The 22000-nt window shown below is 37.2% G+C and overlaps 1 protein-coding gene across 1 annotated transcript in view; it reads right to left on the reverse strand.

Annotated features, from left to right (window-relative positions):
* Positions 1-22000, reverse strand: part of Col4a5 (collagen type IV alpha 5 chain) — a gene marked incomplete at its 5' end in the record, with an annotated part of 167757 nt that overhangs the window by 28058 nt on the left and 117699 nt on the right. Inside the window, 4 exons of the mRNA XM_055604962.1 lie at positions 15246-15431; positions 16613-16663; positions 17746-17844; positions 19446-19526. Coding sequence (XP_055460937.1) covers positions 15246-15431; positions 16613-16663; positions 17746-17844; positions 19446-19526 — 417 coding nt within the window. The remainder of the gene's footprint in view (positions 1-15245; positions 15432-16612; positions 16664-17745; positions 17845-19445; positions 19527-22000) is intronic.

Consider the following 22000-nt stretch of genomic DNA (forward strand, 5'->3'; position numbering starts at 1 on the left):
GAACTTTATTTTAAGTGTACTCAATACTTTTCTTCATCTAGTACTGAAAAAAGCCATGATCACACAGCTTATGGCATTGTAGACAAAAATTTTCAGGAAAATAGAATCCAAATGCAGAGATTAGAAATTATCCAGATGCTTGCTTAACTAAATGTCTTAAAGGAGTTTACAATGTAAAGGTGTTTGTATGGCTATTTAAATTTTACCATGTATTTACATAAAAGTATCTATTACAAACAATCAAATCACAAAGGTCTGATATTATTTTAATTCAATAGTAAATAAGTCATGGTAGCGTCTCAAAAATGTCAAAACTCTACAGGGTAGTATTTAAGGATAACAGCACTTTTCAGTGACTTCTGAATTCCAGTAATAATATGCATTTTGGTTACATATATAAATAGAGAGAGAGAGAAAAAACTGACCAGCTAAGAGTCTAACATTGAAAACCTGGGGAGATCAGAGTTCACCAAAGTCCAAAGATTGAAGTTGGCGGTATCAGATATCACACAGTACAAAATAAGATTATGAGTTAGAAGTGGTTCACATTGTAGAACAAGTTAAACAATACTTTTTGTCAGCATTTTTTGTACTTACAGCTCAATCAATATGCAAACAGACACATTGAGAAATTTAGAAAACTAAATATTTTCTAAATAGAGCTTAGTGCTGATCATTAAGGGAAGAGAGACTCTATTTAAGAGACTATGTTAGCATTACCACTGTACATTCCTAAAAGTTAGCTTCTCAAAACATTAAAGTTGGCAGGATAATACCATTTCACCAAAAGCCTTCATTTCCTTTAACAAAGATATAACTGTGAATAAATATTTAAGCATATCTTAGCCTCATTTAATGCAAACATGAAGTGAAAATTTATTTGAATGTTCAGAGTGAACCAATGTGATAATAGCAATTAACTTTCAAAACTTCACAGGTAAAAAATACTTACAAAGCTCATCTGTGAACTAATGAAAAGTAAAAACCATTACCAGTTGTACTTTTGTCTTATTCAAATACCTTTTAATAAATTCAATTTTAATTTTTCATAATAAATCAGGAGACCATTTTCTATAAATTGTATGTTATAAGCATAAAATGCCATCGAACTTAAAAATAAATATCTGTATTTTCCAATGATATGAAGACTATTAGTGAAGGGGCACTTTAAAAATATTCTGGCATGCAATAACCCACCCCAAACCATTTTACATATTACAACTTTTAAAAACTTATTGTTCAATGTATATTTATCAGGCTATATATACACTATTTTAAAAAGGAGCATTACATAAAAATATGCAAGTCTACAAATAGAACATTGTTTGGTTAGTGTTAATTAACTATAAATACAATTTCTCTTTTCTTAGACTTCTTGCTTTGATTTACAAACATTGAATATTAAAGAAATATATGGTGTTAGAACACTGAGTACCAGGTGCTATAAAAGCTTGAAACTTACTCTTGACCTTGCTATGTAGTAACTATAACTGTGGACAATTCTATATCTCTAAATATATTGACAACAGTGTTATCTATACTATTCTCCTTCACATGTTTATATAGGGATCAAAGTTAAGTTTCGAAATATAGAACTACTGCCTGCAATGTGCAAGATGCTAAAAGAGCACAATGATGATCAAAACCAGAATTTCAAAAGTATTTGAGAATTTGAAATTTAGACTAACATATTTCTGTTTATGTAATTATTCTTCAAAGGCAATAACTTATAGTGTGGTTACTAAATTGACTAGATTAGAATTGTTACTTAGTATAGTTCAAAGTAAATATATATATATATATATGCATATATAAATTTGCTTTTGAGGGACTCAATAACAAGAATATTCAAAATCATATTGATAATTGACATTTTAGTGATTCATCAGCATTGGGAATTTTTGGTTATATCATTGTAAAAATTCTAAGACTTTAATTTCTAAAAGATTACAATTTAACAAATTATGTGCCCAGTCAATTTTAAATGTGAGGCCTCAATCTATTATTTTTCAAATCACATAATTAAATTTAACTGAAAAAGAAACCAAACCAAATGCCTAGAGTCTAATATATAAGTAGTGATTACTGGTGGTAAGTTATAAAGTCAGCAGGTATATTTTAACTCCCAATTTCCACTCAACGTTGCTCTCTTTACTAATTGTAAACAAGACAGAGGCTAGATTTCAAGAACTATAATTTGAGCATGTTTAACAAATGGGATGCTGTTAAATGGATTTTAAAGTAATGTGGATATTTTTCTCTTTCTTCTTCAAATATATACTAGTGTTGCAGAAAAAGAAATCCTAGCTAGCGGTCCAGTCTAGCAGTGATCAAAGCAGCAGCATTCAAGTCAAGTTAGACAGAATAAGAGCCAAAATTGCTTCAAAGTACCTCATAATCTTGTCTTTATCTTGTTGATAGCTAAATCACATCCATTTTCTTAATCTAGTTCATGGCATTCACTTAGGAAGAATGTAAGATGATGTTATTAGACATTGGTGCAGATTTGAGGTAAGAAAAACAGAAAAGAAAGAAACTAGATCCAAGCACCAGCTAGGTGCAGTTGTAAGTCTCCTAACATGATAAAAGACAGCATCTTCAACAAATGGTGCTGGTCCAACTGGATGTCCACATGCAGAAAAATGAAAATAGATCTCTATTTATCACCCTGCACAAAACTAAAGTCCAAGTGGATCAAAGACCTCAACATAAAACCAGATACTCTAAATCTGTTAGAAGAAAAAGTGGGGAACAGCCTAGAACTCCTTGGCACAGGAGACAACTTCCTGAACAGAACACCATCAGCACAGGCTCTAAGAGAAACAATCAATAAATGGAACCTCATGAAACTGAACAGCTTCTGTAAAGCAAAGAACACTGTCATCAAAACAAACGACTGCCTACAGATTGGGAAAGAATCTTCACTAACCCTTTATCTGACAGAGGACTAATATCCAGTATATACAAAGAACTAAAGAAGCTGAAAAGCAGCAAACCAAGTAATCCAATTAAAAAATGGGAAACAGAGCTAAACAGAGAATTCTCGACAGAGGAATATCGAATGGCAGAGAAACACTTAAAGAAATGCTCATCCTCATTAGCCATCAGGGAAATGCAAATCAAAATGACCCTGAGATATCACCTTACACCCATCAGAATGGCCAAAATGAAAAACTCAAGGGGCAACACATGCTGGAGAGGTTGTGGAGAAAGGGGAACCCTCCTCCACTGCTGGTGGGAATGTAAACTGATACAACCACTCTAGAAATCTAACTGGCGCTTTCTAAGACAATTAGGAATAGTGCTTCCTCAAGACCCAGCTATACCACTGCTAGGTATATACCCAAAGTTTGCTCAAGTACACAAAAGGGATATTTGCTCAACCATGTTTATAGCAGCTTTATTTGTAATAGCCAGAACCTGGAAACAACCCAGATGTCCATCAACGGAGGAATGGGTACAGAAATTGTGGTATTTTTACACAATGGAATACTACTCAGCAATCAAAAAGGAGGAAATCATGAAATTTGCAGGCAAATGGTGGGACCTAGAAAAGATCATCCTGAGTGAAATATCCCAGAAGGAGAAAGACAAACACGGTATATACTCACTTATATAGACCTATAAGATATAATAAACATAATGAAATCTGTACACCTAAAAAAGATAATCAAGAGAGTGGACATGGGGTAAGATGATCAATCCTGGTTTAGAAAGGCAGATGGGATGTGAATTGAACGTATGACAGGAGTCTACTGAGCGCATTGGAAAGACTCTAACTAGCAGTGTTTTCAAAGCAAAGACTCATGACCAAACCTTTGGCAGAGTACAGGGAATCATAAGAAAGAAGGGGAGTTAGTCTGATGAGGAAAGGATAGGAGCTCCACAAGGACCAACGATATCTGGGCACAGGGTCTTTTCTGAGACTGACATGCAACCAAGGACCATGTATGAATGTAACCTAGAACCTCTGCTCAGATGTAGCCTGTGGTAGCTCAGTAACCAATTGGTTTCCCATAGTGAGGGGAACAAGGACTATTTCTAACAGGAACTCAATGACTGGCTCTTTGGCCTCCCCATCCCCCAAGGGAGGAGCAGTCCTGTTAGGCCACAGAGGAGAGCTTTGCAGCCAGTCCTGAGGATACCTGATAAAACAGGATCAGATGAATGGGGAGGAGGTCCTCCCTATCAGTGGACTTGGCAAGGGGCACGGTGGAGAGGAGGGAGGGAGGGAGGGACTGGGAGGGAATGAGGGATCGGGACACGGCTGGGGTAGAGTTAATAAAATGTAACTGATAAGAAAAAAATAAAATACAAAAAAAAAAAAGCAGTTTTGCTCCATGAATTTATCAAGAAAGCAGATCATAAACTTCAAGCTTTGTGGAAGGCTGCTATTAGTAAAAGACACATTTACTGAGTACTGGTGAGCCTTTAGTCAGTAATATGCATAACTTTAAGCAAGATTCTCAATCATTTTGTGTCTCAGTATTCCTGTGCAAAAAATGACTCTTTTACCAAACCTTAGACCAGAATCTGTGAGCCTTCTTGTTAGGTCCCAGTCTTTCATTCCTTTTTTAAAAAGTTAATTAATTTATTTTTTATTATTTGCCTGCCGTACCTGGTTTTTAAAAAACCCAATGAAATCAGTTTAGTGTCATTCAACCTCTAAATCTCCAGTTGTTAACATCTGATCAAGAATCATATGACGTTAGTTTAACAATGACTCCTGCCTTTAAGACCTTCTTAGTAATTTTCTTTTTAAAATGTATTTATTTATTATTAATTACATTTTATTCAATTTGTATCCCAGTTATAAACCCCTCCCTTATCTCTTCACAATCCCATACTCCCTCCCTCATTTCCTCTTATGCCCCTCACCCAGTCCACTGATAAGGGAGGTAGGTCTTCCTCCCTTTCCATGTGACTCTAGCTTATCAGGTCTCATCAGGACTGGCTGTATTGTCTTCCTCTGTGGTCTGGTAACACTGCTTCCCCCTCAGGGGGGAGGTGATCAAAGAGCCAACCACTGAGTTCATGTCAGAGACAGCCCCTTTTCCCCTTACTAGGGAACCCACTTGGAGACTGAGCTGCCATTGGCTACATCTCTACAGGGGTTGTAGGTTATCTCCACACATGGTCCTTGGTTGAATTATCAGTCTCAGAAAATATTCTGGGATCAGAGGTTTTGGTACTTTTGCTCTCCTCGTAGAACTCTTGTCCCCTCCATGTCTTTCTATCCCCCCTTTCTTTCATAAGATTCCCTGCACTCTGCCCAAAGTTTGGCTATGAGTCTCAGCATCTGCTTTGATACCTCACTGGACAGAGTCTTTCAAAGGACCTCTGTGGTAGGTTCCTGTCTTGTCCCTTATTTTCTCCCTCTTCTGATGTCCACCTCATTTGCCTTTCTTAGTGAGAACTGATCATCTCCTTCTTGCTTAGCTTCTGTAGGTGTACAGATTTTAGTATGTTTATCCTATGTTATGTGTCTAATATCCACTTATAAGTGAGTATATACCATGTTTGTTTTTCTGCTTCTGGGATACATCACTAAGGATGATTTTTTCTAGTTCTCACCATTTGCTGACAAATTTCATGATTTCCTTGTTTTTAATAGCTGAGTAGTATTCCATTGTGTAAATGAACCACAATTTCTGTAATCATTCTTCAGTTGAGGGACAACTGGGATTTTACCAGATTCTGGCTACTATGAATAAAGCTAATACAAACATGGTTGAGCAAATGTTATTGTTGTATACTTGAGGATATTTTGGATATATGCCTAAGAGTACTATAGCTGAATCTTGAGGTAGTAATTTTTTTTTTTATCAGAGATCAAACTGTTTATATTGAGAGATGATCTGCTAGCCATTCAAAACAACAGTAATACTAATACCATAAATTCATTCTGCTAATTGAAATTTCAATTTTATTATTTATAAACATTAAAAAAGAAAATAAAGACTGAGCATGTAGCACATGTCTATAATCCCAACACTCAAAGGCAAAGACTGGTGGATCTCTATGAGTTCAAGGCCATGCATATCTGTCCTTCTCCATTTTTTATCCTTTTTTAATTTTATTAATTACACTTTATTCACTTTGTATCCCCCCATAAGTCCCTCCCTCCTCCCCTCCCAGTCCCACCCTCCCTCCACCTTCTTCACGCATGTCCCTCCCCAAGTCCACTGATAGGGGTGGTCCTCTTTCCTTCTGATCTTAGTCTATCAGATCACATCAGGAATGGCTGCATTGTCATCTTCTATGGCCTGGTAAGGCTGCTCCCCCTTCAGGGGGAGGTGATCAAAGAACAGGCCAATTAGATTATGTCAGAGGCAGTCCCTCTTCCCATTACTATGTAACCCACTTGGACACTAAACTGCCATGGACTACATCTGTGCAGGGGTTCTAAGTTATCGCCATGCCTGGTACGTGGTTGGAGTATGAGTCTCTGGGAAGACCCCTGTGTTCAAATGTTCTGCTTCTGTTGCTCTCCTTGTGGGGTTCCTCTCCTCTCCAGCTCTTACTATTTCCCACTTATTATATAAGATTCCATGCACTTTGCCCAAGAGTTGGCCATAAGTCTCAGCATTTGCTTTGATAGTCTGCAGGGCAGAGCCTTTCAGAGGCCCTCTGTGGCAGGTTCCTAGCTTGTTTCCTGTTTTCTTCTTCTTCTGATGTCTATCCTATTTGCCTTTCGGGATGGGGATTGAGCGTTTTAGTCAGGGTCCTCTATCTTGATTAGTTTCTTTAGATATACAGATTTTAGTAGGTTTATCCTATATTATATCTCTATATGAGTGAGTGTATACCATGTGTGTCTTTCTGCTTCTGGGACAGCTCACTCAGGATGATCCTTTCCAGGTCCCACCATTTACCTGCAAATTTCATGATTTCCTTATTTTTCCCTGCGGAGTAATACTCCATTGTGTAGATGTACCACAATTTATGCATCCCTTCTTCAGTTGAGGGCATCTGGGCTGTTTCCAGATTCTGGCTATTACAAATAAGGCTGCTGCAAACATGGTTGAGCAAATGTCCTTATTGTGTATTTGAACCTCTTTTGGATATATGCCTAGGGGTGGTATGGCTGGATCTTGAAGAAGATCCTAGTTGTCTGAGAAAGCGCCAGATTGATTTCCGGAGTGGTTGTACAAGTTTACATTCCCACCAGCAATGGAGGAGGGTTCCCCGTTCTCCACAACCTCTCCAGCATGTGTTGTCACTTGAGTTTTTCATCTTGGCCATTCTGATGATTGTAAGGTAAAATCTCAGGGTCATTTTGATTTCCAATTCCATGCAGTTTTTATAATTGTTGCTCTATAGTACAGCTTAAGGTCAAGGATGGAGATACCTCCTGAAGATCTTTTATTTCCTGTGTTTTCTTGAAAGTAGCTAGTTTTCTTGGGTTGTATTTTCCCTTCCAGTGTCTTCTGTAATGCTACATTTGTGTGTAGGTATTGTTGAAATTTGTTTTTGTCATTGAATATCTTGTTTTCTCTGTCTATGAGGACTGAGGGTTTTGCTGGGTATAGTAGCCTGGGCTGACATCTGTGTTCTCTTAGGGTCTGCATGATATCTGTCCAGGCCCTTCTGACTTTCATTGTCTCTGTTGAAAAGTCAGGTGTGATTCTAATGGGTTTGCCATTATATGTTACTTGGCCTTTTTCCCTTGCAGCTTTTAGTATTTTTTCTTTGTTCTGTATACTTACTGTTTTGATTATTATGTGGTGGGATGATTTTTTTTTTCTGGTATAATTTATTGGGTGTTCTGTAGGTCTCTTGTATTCTTATTAGCCTCTCCTTTAAGTTGGGGAAATTTTCTTCAATGATTTTATTGAAAATATTTTCTGGGCCTTGGAGGAGGGAATCTTCTTTTTCCTCTATTCCTATTATTCTTAGGTTTTGTCTTTTATATGTTGTCTTGAATTTCTTGGATGGTGTGTGTCAGGAATTTTTTAGATTTAACATTTTGTTTGACAGATACATCAATTTCTTCCATTGTATCTTCCACACCTGAGATTCTTTCTTCCATCTCTTGTAGTCTATTGTTATGCTAACCTCTGTAGTTCCTGTTTTTTTCCCTAAGTTCTTTCTCTCTACAATTTCTGGCATTTGTGTTTTCTTTAATTTTTCCAATTCTTTCTTCAGATCTTGAGCTGTTTTTTTTTTTATTTCCTTCACCTGTCTGACTATATTTCCCTGTTTTTCCTTTAATTACTTCAGCTGTTTGTTTGAACAATCCTCTGTTTCTTTTATTTCATTCAGTGATTTAAGCATTTCCTTTCTAAAGGCCACAAACTCTTTGTCTGCAGCTTCCTGTATTTCTTTACAGATGGCCATAATCTTTTTTTTTAATCTTCCTCTATTTCTTTACCAATGGCTATAATCTGTTTGAGTTTATTTTCCTCTAGGTCTTCATGCATTTTATTTGTTTCCTCTGTTATCCTATTCATGAGCATAGATGTTAGGTAGTCTTCTTGAATTTCAATTATGCTGGGGTGTCCAGGACTACTTTCCCCTGAATAAATGGGTTCTGGAGATGCCATATTGCTCTGTCTTTTGTTGGTTGAGCTTTTATGCTGGCCTCTACCCATTGGGCTATCTTAGGTGTTTGGAGTTAGTTTCTGGTGGTTCCTGGAATCCTGTGGTGGAGCGAATCCCCTTGGCAATAGGATGGTTTTTCCTGAAAGAAGCCTTCTCAGCTTTTTGGGTATAGTCACTGGATGGCCGGTGTTTTACAGGAGTTGCCACTGCTCACCTCAGGCCTAAAGACCTGAGTGGTAACTATCGTCCTTGTTAGTCAAGAGGGTTCTCCTCTCACCTGTAGAAGTCCTGAAGACAGCTGCTGTGCTTCTGAGTTTCTTGCTGTAAATTTAGTGATCTGCTGCTCTAACCTGTGTGTCCCATGGTTTGCTCAGTTTTGTTAGGGATAACTGGTTACCCCTTGGAGCAGTATCTGAGTGTTGATCTCGGGGATTCTGAGCTTCTCTAGGTCGAGGTTGGGCCTCTGTGCCCCAGTACCCAAGTGGTAATCTGTGGTGGGTGGGTCCAGCTCTCCTGGTAACAGCAGGATATCTGGTGTACAGCAAGTCCCTGGGTTGGGCCAGTCTGCGGGGCCTTTTCCAGGGATACACTGGGTGGCCTAAGCCCTTTGCTTCGTTCCCTGTGAGGATTTCTCCGGATAGGGACTCTCAGTCTCTGTTGACCTGGGGCGCACAGCTCTGTCTGTGCCAGAGAGCTGGGCGCACAGCAACTGTCTGTGCCTGTGGCTGGAGCCCAGTTCAGTGATGGCGGCTAGCAGTTCTGTAAGAGTTTTTCCAGGGAAAGCCTGGATGACCCAAGTCAGCACCGTTTCCATTCTTCCCTGTGGGGTTTTCTCGCAACTGGAACTTCCAGTCTGTGGTGTTTTTTGTGCCCACTGATCAGCCTAGGAAGGTGATCAGGACACTCAGGCTTGTGGCTCTGGTCTGGTGACCTAGTGCCTGCTCGACCTGGGATCTCTTCCAGGTTCTAGCTGGGTGACCTGAGAGTGGACCCGACTGATTCCTAAGCCGTGGAGGTTTCCTCTCACCTGGCAAACAAGATTGCTGGTGTTTTAGGGCCCAGAGTTCAGTCTTTTGGTCATTGTATGGAAAATGTTGTCCTGCTCCTCAGATGCAGTGTTCTTCTGGCGCTGCCATCTTGTCCCCCACCCTCCCACACACACACCGAGGTAGTAATTTTCAATCAATTACTTTCTCTTTCTGTCCCTGAACGTCAGTATTTATATATTTCATTTGGCGTTGAGCTTTTCTCTGTCATAATAGGGTCTCCTCTACTGTAGTCGTCTCAAATAAAATTTGTCTTCTGAACTTCTATCATTAAAAATAACTTGTAAATATATTTTCATACTCAAAATATTTTGTGTATATGTGTGTATGTATGTGTGCATGGGTTGGTAGGGTAAAAATAAATCAAGGAATCAATTTACATAGTGATTCATGATTTCCTGCTCCTCCACAAACACACAAAAACTGTGAATTTTTGGTTCATTTAAGTGGACATTAGAAATATAATATAGGATAAATATACTAAAATTTGTACACCTAAGGAAGCTAAACAAGAAGGAGGACCCTTGGTAAGATGATCAATCCTCACTCAGAAAGCTAAACAGGACAGACATAGGAAGAGGGAGAAAACCCAGAACAGGACAGGAACCTACCACAGAGGGCCTCTGAAAGACTACCAATAAGGTATCAAAGCAGATGCTGAGACTCATAGCCAAACTTTGGGCAGAGTGCAGGGAAAGATATGAAAGAAAGGAGATATAGAAAACAGAAGCTCCACTATGAGAGCAACTGAACCAAAAATCTGGGCACAGGGTTCTTTTCTGAGACTGAACCAATAACCATGCATGCAGATAACCTACAACCTCTGCTTAGATGTAGCTCATGGCAGTTCATTTTCCAAGTGGGTTCTAGTAACGGAAATAGGAACTGTCTCTGACATGAACTCAGTGGCTGGCTCTTTGGCCTCCACCCCCGGATGGGGGAGCAGCCTTGCCAGGCCACAGGGAGGACAATGCAGCCAGTCCTGATGAGACCTGATAACCTAGGGTCAGATGGAAGGGAAGGAGGACCTCTTTTACCAGTGGACTTGGGGAGGGGCAAGGGAGGAGATGAGGAATGGAGGAAGGGAAGAGGGAAGGGCTATAGATGAGACATAAAGTGAATAAACATTATTTAAAAATAAATTATTAAAAAGAAAGGAAAAAGGTCTACCTATTCTCAAAAAACAGATCTCAGGATTATACTTTTGCCTAATTTATTTCTCTTCTATGAATAAGAAATGGGGTTTATTTGAAAAACAATAAATACACTGATATAGCCATGCCCAACTTTTTACTTAAGGTTAAGTACACTATTCTTAAATCTAGAAATCAACAGGTTTTTTTTCACCCATTGTGTAGCTAGTGGTAATTTTTTCATCATATTTGTTTGCATATGTGAGGAACATATAGACTACTGAGAGCCATTAATTTGTGCTGGTTACAAGGAGTATTTCTTTTACTTTATGCATATTAGTTCTTCATAGCACTGCAATGTAAATATATGTGACAAAGGAATTGGAGAGATGGCCCAGTGCTTACAAGAAGACATTATTCTTGCAGAGGATCCAAGTTCACTTCAAATCCAAGCAAGTGTTATGCCTCTGTCCTTAGTGGGAACCTGTATTTATGTACACATGTCCAGATAAAGGAATATGAATATGCTCATAAGTTAAAATAAAAATAAATATTTGGAAAGATATGACAAACTAAAAGGTGAAACTATTTGAAAACTTTATAGAAATATGTGTGTGTGTTTAGAAAATTGAAGATTACATTAGCTGCAGGATCTGATAATCCATATTGTTATTGTTTGTAAAATGTCTGTCTGAATGAGTTTAATTTCAGTTCATTAAAAGTTTTTTAAGACTTATGAATAAAGCTGCTACAAATATGGTTGAACAAATATTCTGGTTGTATACTTGAGCATAATTTGGATATATGCCTAGGAGTGGTATAGGTGGATCTTGAGGAAGCACTATTTCTTATTGTCTGAGAAAGCACCAGATTGATTTCCAAAGGGGTTATACAAGTTTACATTCCCACCAGCAATGGAGGAGGGTTCCCCTTTCTCCACATCCTCTCCAGCATGTGTTGTCACTTGAGTTTTTTATCTTAGCCATTCTGATTGGCATAAGGTGAAATCTCAGATTTGTTTTGATTTACATTTCTCTGATTACTAAGGATGTTGTGCATTTCCTTAAGTGTTTCTCTGCCATTCAATATTCCTCTATTGAGAATTCTCTGTTTAGCTCTAAACTCCATTTTTAATTGGATTACTTGATTTGTTGCCTTTTAACTTCTAGAGTTCTTTATATATTCTGGATATTAGCCCTCTGTCAGATATAGGGTTTGTGAAGATCTTCTCCCAGCCTCTAGGTTGTCATTTTGTTCTGATGATGGTGTCCTTTCCTTTACAGAAGCTTTTCATTTTCATTAGGTGCCATTTATTTATTGTTGATCTTAGAGCCTGTGCTGTTGGTGCTCTGTTCAGGAAGTTGTCTCTTATGCCAATGAATTCAAGGCTCTTCTACATTTTTTCTTCTATCATATTTGGTATGTCCGGTTTTATGTAGAGGTCTTTGATCGACTTGAACTTTAGTTTTGTGCAGAGTGATAAATGTGGATCTATTTGCATTTTTCTATATGTAGACATCCAGTTAGACCAGCACCATTTGTTGAAGATACTGTCTTTTTTCCATTCTATAGGTTTGGCTTCTTTGTCAAAAATCAAGTACCTGGAAATAACCCAGATGTACTTCAATAGAGGAATGGATATTACTCAGCAATTACAAACATGGAAACCGTGAAATTTGCTGGCAAATGGTGGGAACTATAAAAGATCATCCTGAGTGAGGTATCCCAGAAGCAGAAAGACACACATGGTATATACTCACCTATAACTGGATATTAGACATATAATATAGGATAAACAAGAATGAGGACCCTGGGTAAGATGATCAATCCTCACTCAGAAAGGCAAATAAGACAGACATCGGAAGAGGGAGAAAACTGGGAACAGGACAGCAGCCTACCACAGAGGGCCTCTGAAAGATTCTATCCAGCAAGGTATCAAAGCAAATGCTGAGACTCATAGCCAAACTTTGGGCAGAGTGAAGGCAATCTCATGAAAGAAGAGAGAGATAGAAAGACTTGGAGGGGACAGGAGCTCTACAAGGAGAGCAACAGAACCAAAAAATCTGGGCATGGGGGTCTTTTCTAATATTGTTACTCCAAACAAGGTCCATGCATGGAAATAACCTAGAACCCCTCCAGAGGTGTAGCCCATGGCAGCTCAGTCTCCAAGTGGGTTCCCTTGTAAGCAGAAGAGGGGCTTTCTCTGACATGAATTCAGCGGCTGGCTGTTGATCACCTCTCCCTGAGTGGAGAGCAATTTTACCAGGCCACAGAGGAAGACAATGCAGCCAGTCTTGATGATACCTTATAGGCTAGGGTCAGAGGGAAGGGGAGGAGGATAATGGAGGTGAATGGGAGGAGATAAGTGAGGGAGGGTGAGATTGGGAGGGAATGAGGGAGGAGCTATAGCTGGGATACAAAGTGAATACACTCTAATTAATAAAAAAACAAGGCAATGATTTAAAAAATACATCTTATCAAAGGAAAGAATACTTTGATAATTGATTATTATTAAATTATAATAAAAATGACACCACAGTATGAATTTTGAAGTATTTAATTTAGTTCATGTTCCTGATTGGATAATTTGGAGGCATTCCAAGAGATATACATGACATGACACACAGTATCCTGAGAACTTAGGTCCAGGTCACCATTTAAAAGCTGACTTGGCATATACTATTAAAATATATTTTAAAACTTGAAAGTATCACACACACACATATATAGATACTCATATATGTTTATATACACACATAAAAATATATGCTTACATAGTTAAAATTTCAAATTTCATGCAGCTTCTACATTGGAGTTAAGGAGCTAATCTGGAGGACATGGGTAGGGATGGAAGTTCACCAATGCCCAATGTCATCATTACAATAAGGAAAATATCAAAACTGTTAGAAATATCAAGAAACTAAAGCATGAAACTAAATACTCTCAAGTTAAAGTTGAATTTAATAGTAGGGCACTCTGAAAGTTCATATTCATGTATCTTAAATAAACCAAATTATCTCCATTTAGCATTAATGTTAAAATGAAAATTGTACGATACTATTGTTTGGAAGTTCAAAAATCATTTTATGATGCTTATTGTTATGAGCTTAAATTGAGAACATTCAGTTCTAGGAGAAACTAATATAATACTTTATTTTAGACCTGTAGCTTATAAACAAATCAAGAATCAAACCCTCATTAGATGTGCATTCTTCTTATGAGTACTTTGATTGTTCTTTACAAACAGTGACAGCAAAAGTATGTTTTTGACTACTGCTTTCTGCTATTACTTTTTTAAAAATGTTCACCAGGAAGCTCCATTTCCAGTAACAAATAACCACAGTGCTAATTAGAATATAAAAGGAAAATAGTTTGGTTTATTTGAATTATGACATACAAACAAAGAAAGATACAGGCTTCTGTTCTTCATATTGCATGCAAGAGAGTTAAGGTGGCTGAGAATTTTTTTTTTACTACTTTTTCTTCAGCAGCAAATGAAATATAAAGGAAACACCCTCAACACATTAAATCTGACATTGAAAATAATGATCTGAATCCTATACATGTTATATTAATTCATGTTTTTAAAGCACTTATTATTAGAATCAAGTCCAATTACTCATAATTTTACTGTAATTTAAATGTAATTTTTCATTTTATGGTACACATTAAAAATGAATTAAGAATACTCAAGCAATGAAAAGACATTTGTTTAGTTTCTTTATATCTCAAATTACTCTTCTTAAAAAAAAAAGAAAACAAGGATAGCCAAATTTTCAGTTACCCCTCAGAATTGAATATTAAGTCCCTTAAATCTTTTAATAACTTATTATCAGTGATTGGGCTCAGCAACATTAACCTGGGGTGAAAATGAGCATTTCACAATTAATAGAATGGAATGCTACAGCACAGACACAAAATGAAAATGTGAACCTTGGATGCAAAACTGATTTGCTGGAGAGTGAGCACAAAAAAGGTGAGGTACAGACATGAAGTATGAAGAGATTATGAAACAGTTTGATCATGCTGTGATGCTGAAGATAAATTTGATTGCCTAATTTTTAGAGATCAGGTTGTTTTGTTTTGTGTGTTTTTGGTGGCTGGTTAAATTTGTTGATCATGTGACATAACCATAGCAGCAGCTTCTGATATGAAACGCAAGGATGTATTTGATGATCACTAAAGAATTTCTGTGACAACATGCTGAGAAGCTTATGTTAAAAATGCATATTGCATTTTAATGCCAGGATATCAGTATAGTTTATCATTAATAATAATACTAAGAAACCCACCATTTCACTTTCTCCATTTAAGTTGTTTTGTTTTACTTGAACTTTTAAGTAAATAATATATGCATTATTGAAAAGAACATTTATTTTGGAACAAAATAAGTTTGAACCAAGTTATTTTCTTAAAAGAAGTTTTCATGTGACAAATTCTAAAATCCTAAAGACTGAATAACTTGCCAGCAAAAAAGAAATAACTGGTAAACAGACCATTTTCATACCATGCATAATCATACCTGGTCTCCCAGGAGGGCCTTGAGGCCCAGGGTTTCCTTTAGGACCTTCCAAAGCTGCACCAGGAGAACCAGGAGGACCTGGGGGACCTGGCATACCAGGGAATCCCTGAAAGCCTGGTTCACCTTTTGAACCTGGAAGGCCAAGATTTCCTGGAAGGCCAGGTGATCCTCTATCACCCTTTTGTCCTGTAGAGGTACAGTTAAATTAGAGATGCATTAAATAATGCTATATGCTGAATTTTAAGCTTGCATAAAGCCTAAAACTATGTGATAAGCTAATGAAATTCATTACTGTAATTTTGTTTCAAATACATACATTTTAAACACATATATCTATCATCAGAAGTACTCATTAGCAAAGGAGAAATAATGATAATATCCTAAAAGATACCCTTTGTATTAGGACACAGAACCATGATTACATGACCAGAAGTTATGAGGAAAAAAAGATAGACAAAATATAAAAACATAAAATATCATCAAGAATCTGTTCAAATGAATGAAGACAACTATTAAAGCTTCGGGGCTAATTTGGAGAATAATGAAATTCAATGGCTGGTATTATATTCAGATTATGATATTAAAAGTTTATAATCATAATCTAGGCAAGCTGCTCTTGATATTTTATTATAAACTACTAATATTTAAGAGACATAAAACAGTGGTACATTAAAGCAACGCTTTTCCTTAAAAGGCTACTAGAATTTTTAGGTGATATAATTTTTGTTAGAAAAAAAAAGCTTTTATAAAACAACCAATGATTATTTCAAGATATCAACATGCCTATCTGTAATTCTACAGATTTGTGTTAATTGCTTAGGGCTTATTATAAGACTACATATCAGAGACGGAATATAGATGCATATCTACACATATTCCCTCTTCCCCACCTGGTAATACTGGATATCCCAGAGAGGCACAAGATCCTTTTGTTTCCACTTCAGTTGTACATTATCAATTCTAACCCTTAGATAAGTTTTCAAGTAATATTTTTATTACTGGTACATATTTCTACAGAATTTCCTCATATGTTACTTTCACAGAGAGGAAAAAAACAGGGTTTTCTGAATAAAGGAAAGCTTCTAAATTTCCTTTAATTTTCTCCTCTTTTCTCTATCATGTCTTTAGTATTTATGACGTGAATGAAAGGTTATTTATTGAATTCTCCATAAGGATATATTTTCTTATTCACATGGCTTCTTATATTAAATATAAATGAGAAACATGATAAAGGTAAGTTGAGCTTTATGTTTTTTTTTTAATTTTCAGATGTAATTTGTAATATTAAATGGTAAAAATGAAAAAAAAATGGACTGGGTAAATTTTGCATTTTACATGTAGATATGACTTGTTTTGTTATGATTTACCAGAATGTCCTGGGAGTCCAGGAGGTCCTGGGATTCCAAACCCGGGTTGACCTGTTAGAATAAAAAAAAATCTCAAATAGATAATAATAACTGATTGTTGAGGTTTCTAATAAGTATTATGTATCATATCAAACATGCCGAAGAGTAACTTTTTTTTTTTACTCCTTTCTTTCTTTATTTTTTTTCTCACTCCATTCCTTTTCCTCTGTCCTCCGCACTCCTTTTTCTGTTCTCTGGACATATCCAGGGCTTGCATATGTTAGAAACATGCTGCATCAGTGAATTATGTGCTCAGTCCTAGAAGACTGATTTCTAACACAGAACAACTGTAACATGAGAAAACTATAAGGACAGGAGTTTCAGCTCAAAATAGAACTTGCTGCTATTGCAGAGGAATTGGGTTCTTTCCAAAAACCCACAAGGTGGTTCACAACCAGCTGTAAATCCAGTTCCAGGTTATCTGATACCTTCTTCTGACCTCTGAGGACACCAGGTATGCACATGGTATATATACATACATACATACATGCAAAACACTCATACACATAGGAAACAAACATTTTTGGAGATTGGTATAGGTTTATTCTTTAAGTTGTCACCATAAAGTTGATATTTATCTGTTGCACTAGAAAGGAAAAAACTACAAGCTGGCCAGATGGCTCAGTGGGTAAAGGCACTTCCTAAGAAGACTGATGACCTGAAGTCAATCTTTAGGTATTGTGAAAAAAGGAAAAGCATATGCACACACACGGTACTTGTGATGACTGTCAGACATATTTTCTTTGCTTAAATGAAATGCATCAATAAAGTACACATTAAAAAATGAAAGAAGCATTTGAAAATTTCTGGGTCAGTTCTTTTTATAAAAGCAAATGGACAATATGGAGAAACTTTTTCTTCAGAGAAAAGCAACGTGTTCAACAAGCACAAACTAATATTTTCAGGATGCCAAGAAAGAAGTTAATTAGGAAGAGGGAAATGTGTGGTACCTTAGATTATAAGAAAGACAGAGTTTTACTGTAGCTGTAAAAGAATCAATCAAAGCAGACCATGAGGAAATTAGAAAATTAAAAAAACAAAACAAAACAAAACAAAACAAACAAACAAACAGAAAAAAAACAAAACTATAGTACCTGGTTCTCCCTTCTGTCCTGCTGGCCCAGGAATGCCATCTTGACCTGGCTTGCCTTTTTCACCAGGAGGTCCTGGTGGCCCAGGATGTCCTCCACCACCTAAAAAACAGCACAGCAGGTTATACTGAACCATTTTTTAAAAACTTTATTCTATTGTTTGTTTATTTTTATTTTTCTTATTAATTGCAATTTATTCAAGTTGTATCCCAGCTGTAGCCCCCTCCTTTGTCCCCTCCCAACCCCACTCTTCCTCCCTCTTCTCTTTCCATGCCCCTCCCATAGTCCACTGATAGGGGAGGCCCTTCTTCCCTTTCATCTGAACCTAGTCTATCAGGTTTCATCAGGAGTGGCTGCATTGTCTTCCTTCCTTTGTGGCCTGGCAAGACCGCTCCCCCCTCAGAGAAGAGGTGATCAAAGAGCCAGCCCCTGAGTTCATGTCAGCGACAGCCCCTCTTCCCCTTACTAGAAAATCCACTTGGAGACTGAGCTGCCATGGGCTACATCTCTGCAGGGGTTCTAGGTTATCTCCATGCATTGTCCTTGGTTAGAGTATCAGTCTCAGAAAAGACCCCTGTGCACAGATTTCTTGGTTAGGTTGCTCTCCTTGTGGACTTGCTGTCCCCTTCAGGTCTTTCTATCTCCCCTTTCTTTCATAAGATTCCCTGTACTCTGCCCAAATTTTGGCTATGAGTCTCAGCATCTGCTCTGATACCTTGCTTGGTAGAGTCTTTCAGTGGTCCTCTGTGATAAGCTCCTGTCCTGTTCCCTGTTTTCTCCCTTTTCCTTTCTGAGTGAAGATTGATCATCTAACCCAGGGTCCTTTTGCTTAGCTTCCTTAGGTGTACAGATTTTAGTATGTTTATCCTATCTTATAGTTCTAGTATCCACTTATAACTGAGTATATACCATGTGTGTCTTCCTGCTTCTGGGCTGCCAGTTTTAACTATCTTCCATATCTTCCCCCAGTGTTTCTATTAAAGCTCCAAACAATTCTTTCTAAAAGTAATAAAGTGGGCTGGAGAGATGGCTCAGCTGTCAAGAGCACATGCTGTTGTTCCAGAGGATCTGAGTTCTGTTCCCAGCATTCACATTTGGTGGCTGATAATCACCTGTAATACTAGCTCCAACAGATAGACATCTATAGCCTTCATTGACATGCATACCACCCCATATAATTAAAAACAAACAAAAATTATATATTTCAAACTAACAAGTGCTTCTGAAATTCTCCTGTAAATCATGAAATATTATAGATGAAAGAATAAACAAAGCAAGGCAATGATGACCACAGGGAACAATGTATTAACTCATTATCCAAAATATTTTTCATCTTAATATGACTTCAGAGAAGAAGAAAGTGTTAAGAGTCATGAGGTGCTTTACAGGTATGGGCCAAGGCAAGAAAATTACTTTAAAAGTCAAGAAATAAAAATATTGCCTCAACTTGCCCTTCATAGAGAGAATTACTCTTCCTGGAAAATGTAAGCCTCAACAATAATGCTTACTAGAGATACATATTTTTGTTTTTAAAATGAAATTTATTTACTTCATGTCCAGTAAGCAGTGATAAGCAAATGAGCACCATGTCTCCTGTTCCTCGAAAATGCTCACAGCAGGAGATGTGATATTCCCACACTGACTGTTAAAAAAAAAAAGCCTTAGTCTTATAAAACAGCAACATCATCTTTCTTCATGCTTACCTACAGGACCAGGTTCTCCTGGAAGGCCTGGGTTACCAGGTAGACCATTCATACCTTTTGGTCCAGGAAACCCTGGTGTTCCTAGAATAAAAATCCCAGTTTAAGAATTAAAATTAAACACATTGCTTTATGAGCTGTAATTAAAGCTTAAATTTAGAGAATTAGTGTGGAAATATTATGGACCAAAAATGAATCCTAAAGATGTTGATAATTGTTGGATAATTTAAAATTAATTTGACAGGAGTAAATATCATTAGATATTTATAAATATAGAGAAAACTCCAATTATATTGTACTGGAAATAAAATTTTAATATTCCATTCGGCACTTAGTATTAAATTTAGTTATCTGTTGTTCAACATGATTTTGTTGACATGTTTTAGGTATAATTAATAAGCTGTCTATGGACATTTTGCATGGCTTTGTTTGTGTACGTACAACTTCATCTGGAGTAAATGGCAAAGAGTGGAATTTCTGGGTCAGAGTGAGATTTTTTTGTGATTTAATAAAAACAACAACACTGAGAAATGATTTTAAACTTAAATGTATGAGAAAGCCTGTTGTTCCAGATCTATGCACAATATATATTGATTTTTCTTTTATTTAGTATTTATTATTTATTACTAATTATTCACTTTGTATCCTGACTATAGCCCCCTTCTCCTCCCACACCCATGCACTTACCCTCTTCTCCCCTTAGAGCCCTCCAGTTGTCCATTGATAGAGGAAATCCTCCTCCCCTTTTATCTGACCCTAAACTATTAGGTCTCATCAGGGCTAGCTGCATTGTCTTCCTCTGTGGCCTAGCAACGCTGTATACCCCCAGGGGGAGGTGATCAAAGTACTGGCAACTGATTTTATGTCCACATCTGTCTCAGTTAGCAGACTGTGTGCTTCATAATTATTTCTCAGGATGTGAAATCTTAGCTACAGTTCGAGCACCATGCCTGCCTGCCTGCTGCCGTGCTCCCAACCATGATGGTCATGAACTCTAAACCTCTGGAACTCTCAGTTAAACACTATCTGTTATAAGTTGCCTTGGTCTTGGCATTTTATCACAGCAATAGAAAAATAACTAAGACAGGGCATAACATGATACCACATATGAAGGAATATGAATCTTAAACAGCAGAAAGGATCAAACTGCAGAAACTAGACTCCTGAATTATTACAATGTGAAAATAAGTAGAAAAGTTGTTTAAAATAGATATAAATGTGGCCAAGAACCTGAAGCCATGGGAATTGATTATATAATTCAGTGGAAGAAGTGTGTACATGTGCTTCCCTGAGTTCATTGTCAGCACCAAAAATTATTTAAAAATCTGCAGATAAAATGTACACAATGAGTGAAGAAATGAACAATTTGTGGAGAAATAAGGTAACTCTTAAAAAGAAAAAAGAAAATCTAATTTTTGAATGGATATTAACAATATATAGAACAAATCAGAAACAAAAGAATCACTAAAAATCCAGGTAATTAGTAAGAGCTGTGCAATATAAATCTAAACCAAACCAATAACTGGTTCATTTGGACAAAAGTACTTGCTGCCAAGCCTGACAACCCATGGTTGATCCTCAAACCTAATATGGTCAAGGAAGAGAATCAATTTACATTGTTGTACCTGGACTTCCACATGTACACACACACACACACACACACACACTAAGTAAATTTAAAAAAAATAGCCAAATCCTCCATAATAAATAAGACAATATTGAATAACTATTACTATAGACAATAAATATTGAATAACTATTATTACTATAAATGGGAAAAATCTCAAAGAACTACATAAAGAGGAAAAAAATGTGAAACTTCTTCCAAAGTAACAATCTTACAGATACAAGAATATCAACAAATAAAAATAAATTCTGAGACTGATACTCCATCCAAGGACCACTCTGGAGATGGTCTGGAACCCCTGCACAGAGGTAGCCCATGGCAGCTCAGTGTCCAAGTGGGTTCCATAGTAATGTGGACAGTGACTGTCTCTGATATAAAGTCAGTGGATGATTCTTTGATCACAATCACCTGAGGAGGGAGCAGCCTTACCAGGACACAGAGGAAGACAATGCAGCCACTCCTGATGAGACCTGATAAAATAGGATCAGAGGGAAGGGGAGGAGGACCTCCCTTTTCAGTGGACTGTGGGAGGGGCACGAGTGGGGAAGAGGGAGGGAGGGTGGGGTCGGGAGTGGAGGAGGGAGGGAGCTACAGGAGGGATACAAAGTGAAAAAAACTGTAATTAATAAAAATGATATTAAAAAATAAATATAATGACAACTCAATAAGAAAGAATGGAGCAAATCAATGATAGTGACTGGAGAGATGGCTCACTGGTTAAGATAACATAATGCTTTTCCAAGAACCACAATTCGGTTCCTGTGACCAACATAATTACTGAGACTCACAACCTTACAACAACTTGTAACTCGAGCTCTAGAGATCTCATACCATATTTTGTCTTCCTTTACACCTGTATGCAGAATCACATATCCTACACACACACACACACACACACACACACACACACACACACACACACACACACACA

Source organism: Psammomys obesus, unplaced genomic scaffold (assembly GCF_907164565.1).
Source record: "Psammomys obesus unplaced genomic scaffold, mPsaObe1.curated_primary_1811, whole genome shotgun sequence".
Classification (NCBI taxonomy): Eukaryota; Metazoa; Chordata; class Mammalia; order Rodentia; family Muridae; genus Psammomys; species Psammomys obesus.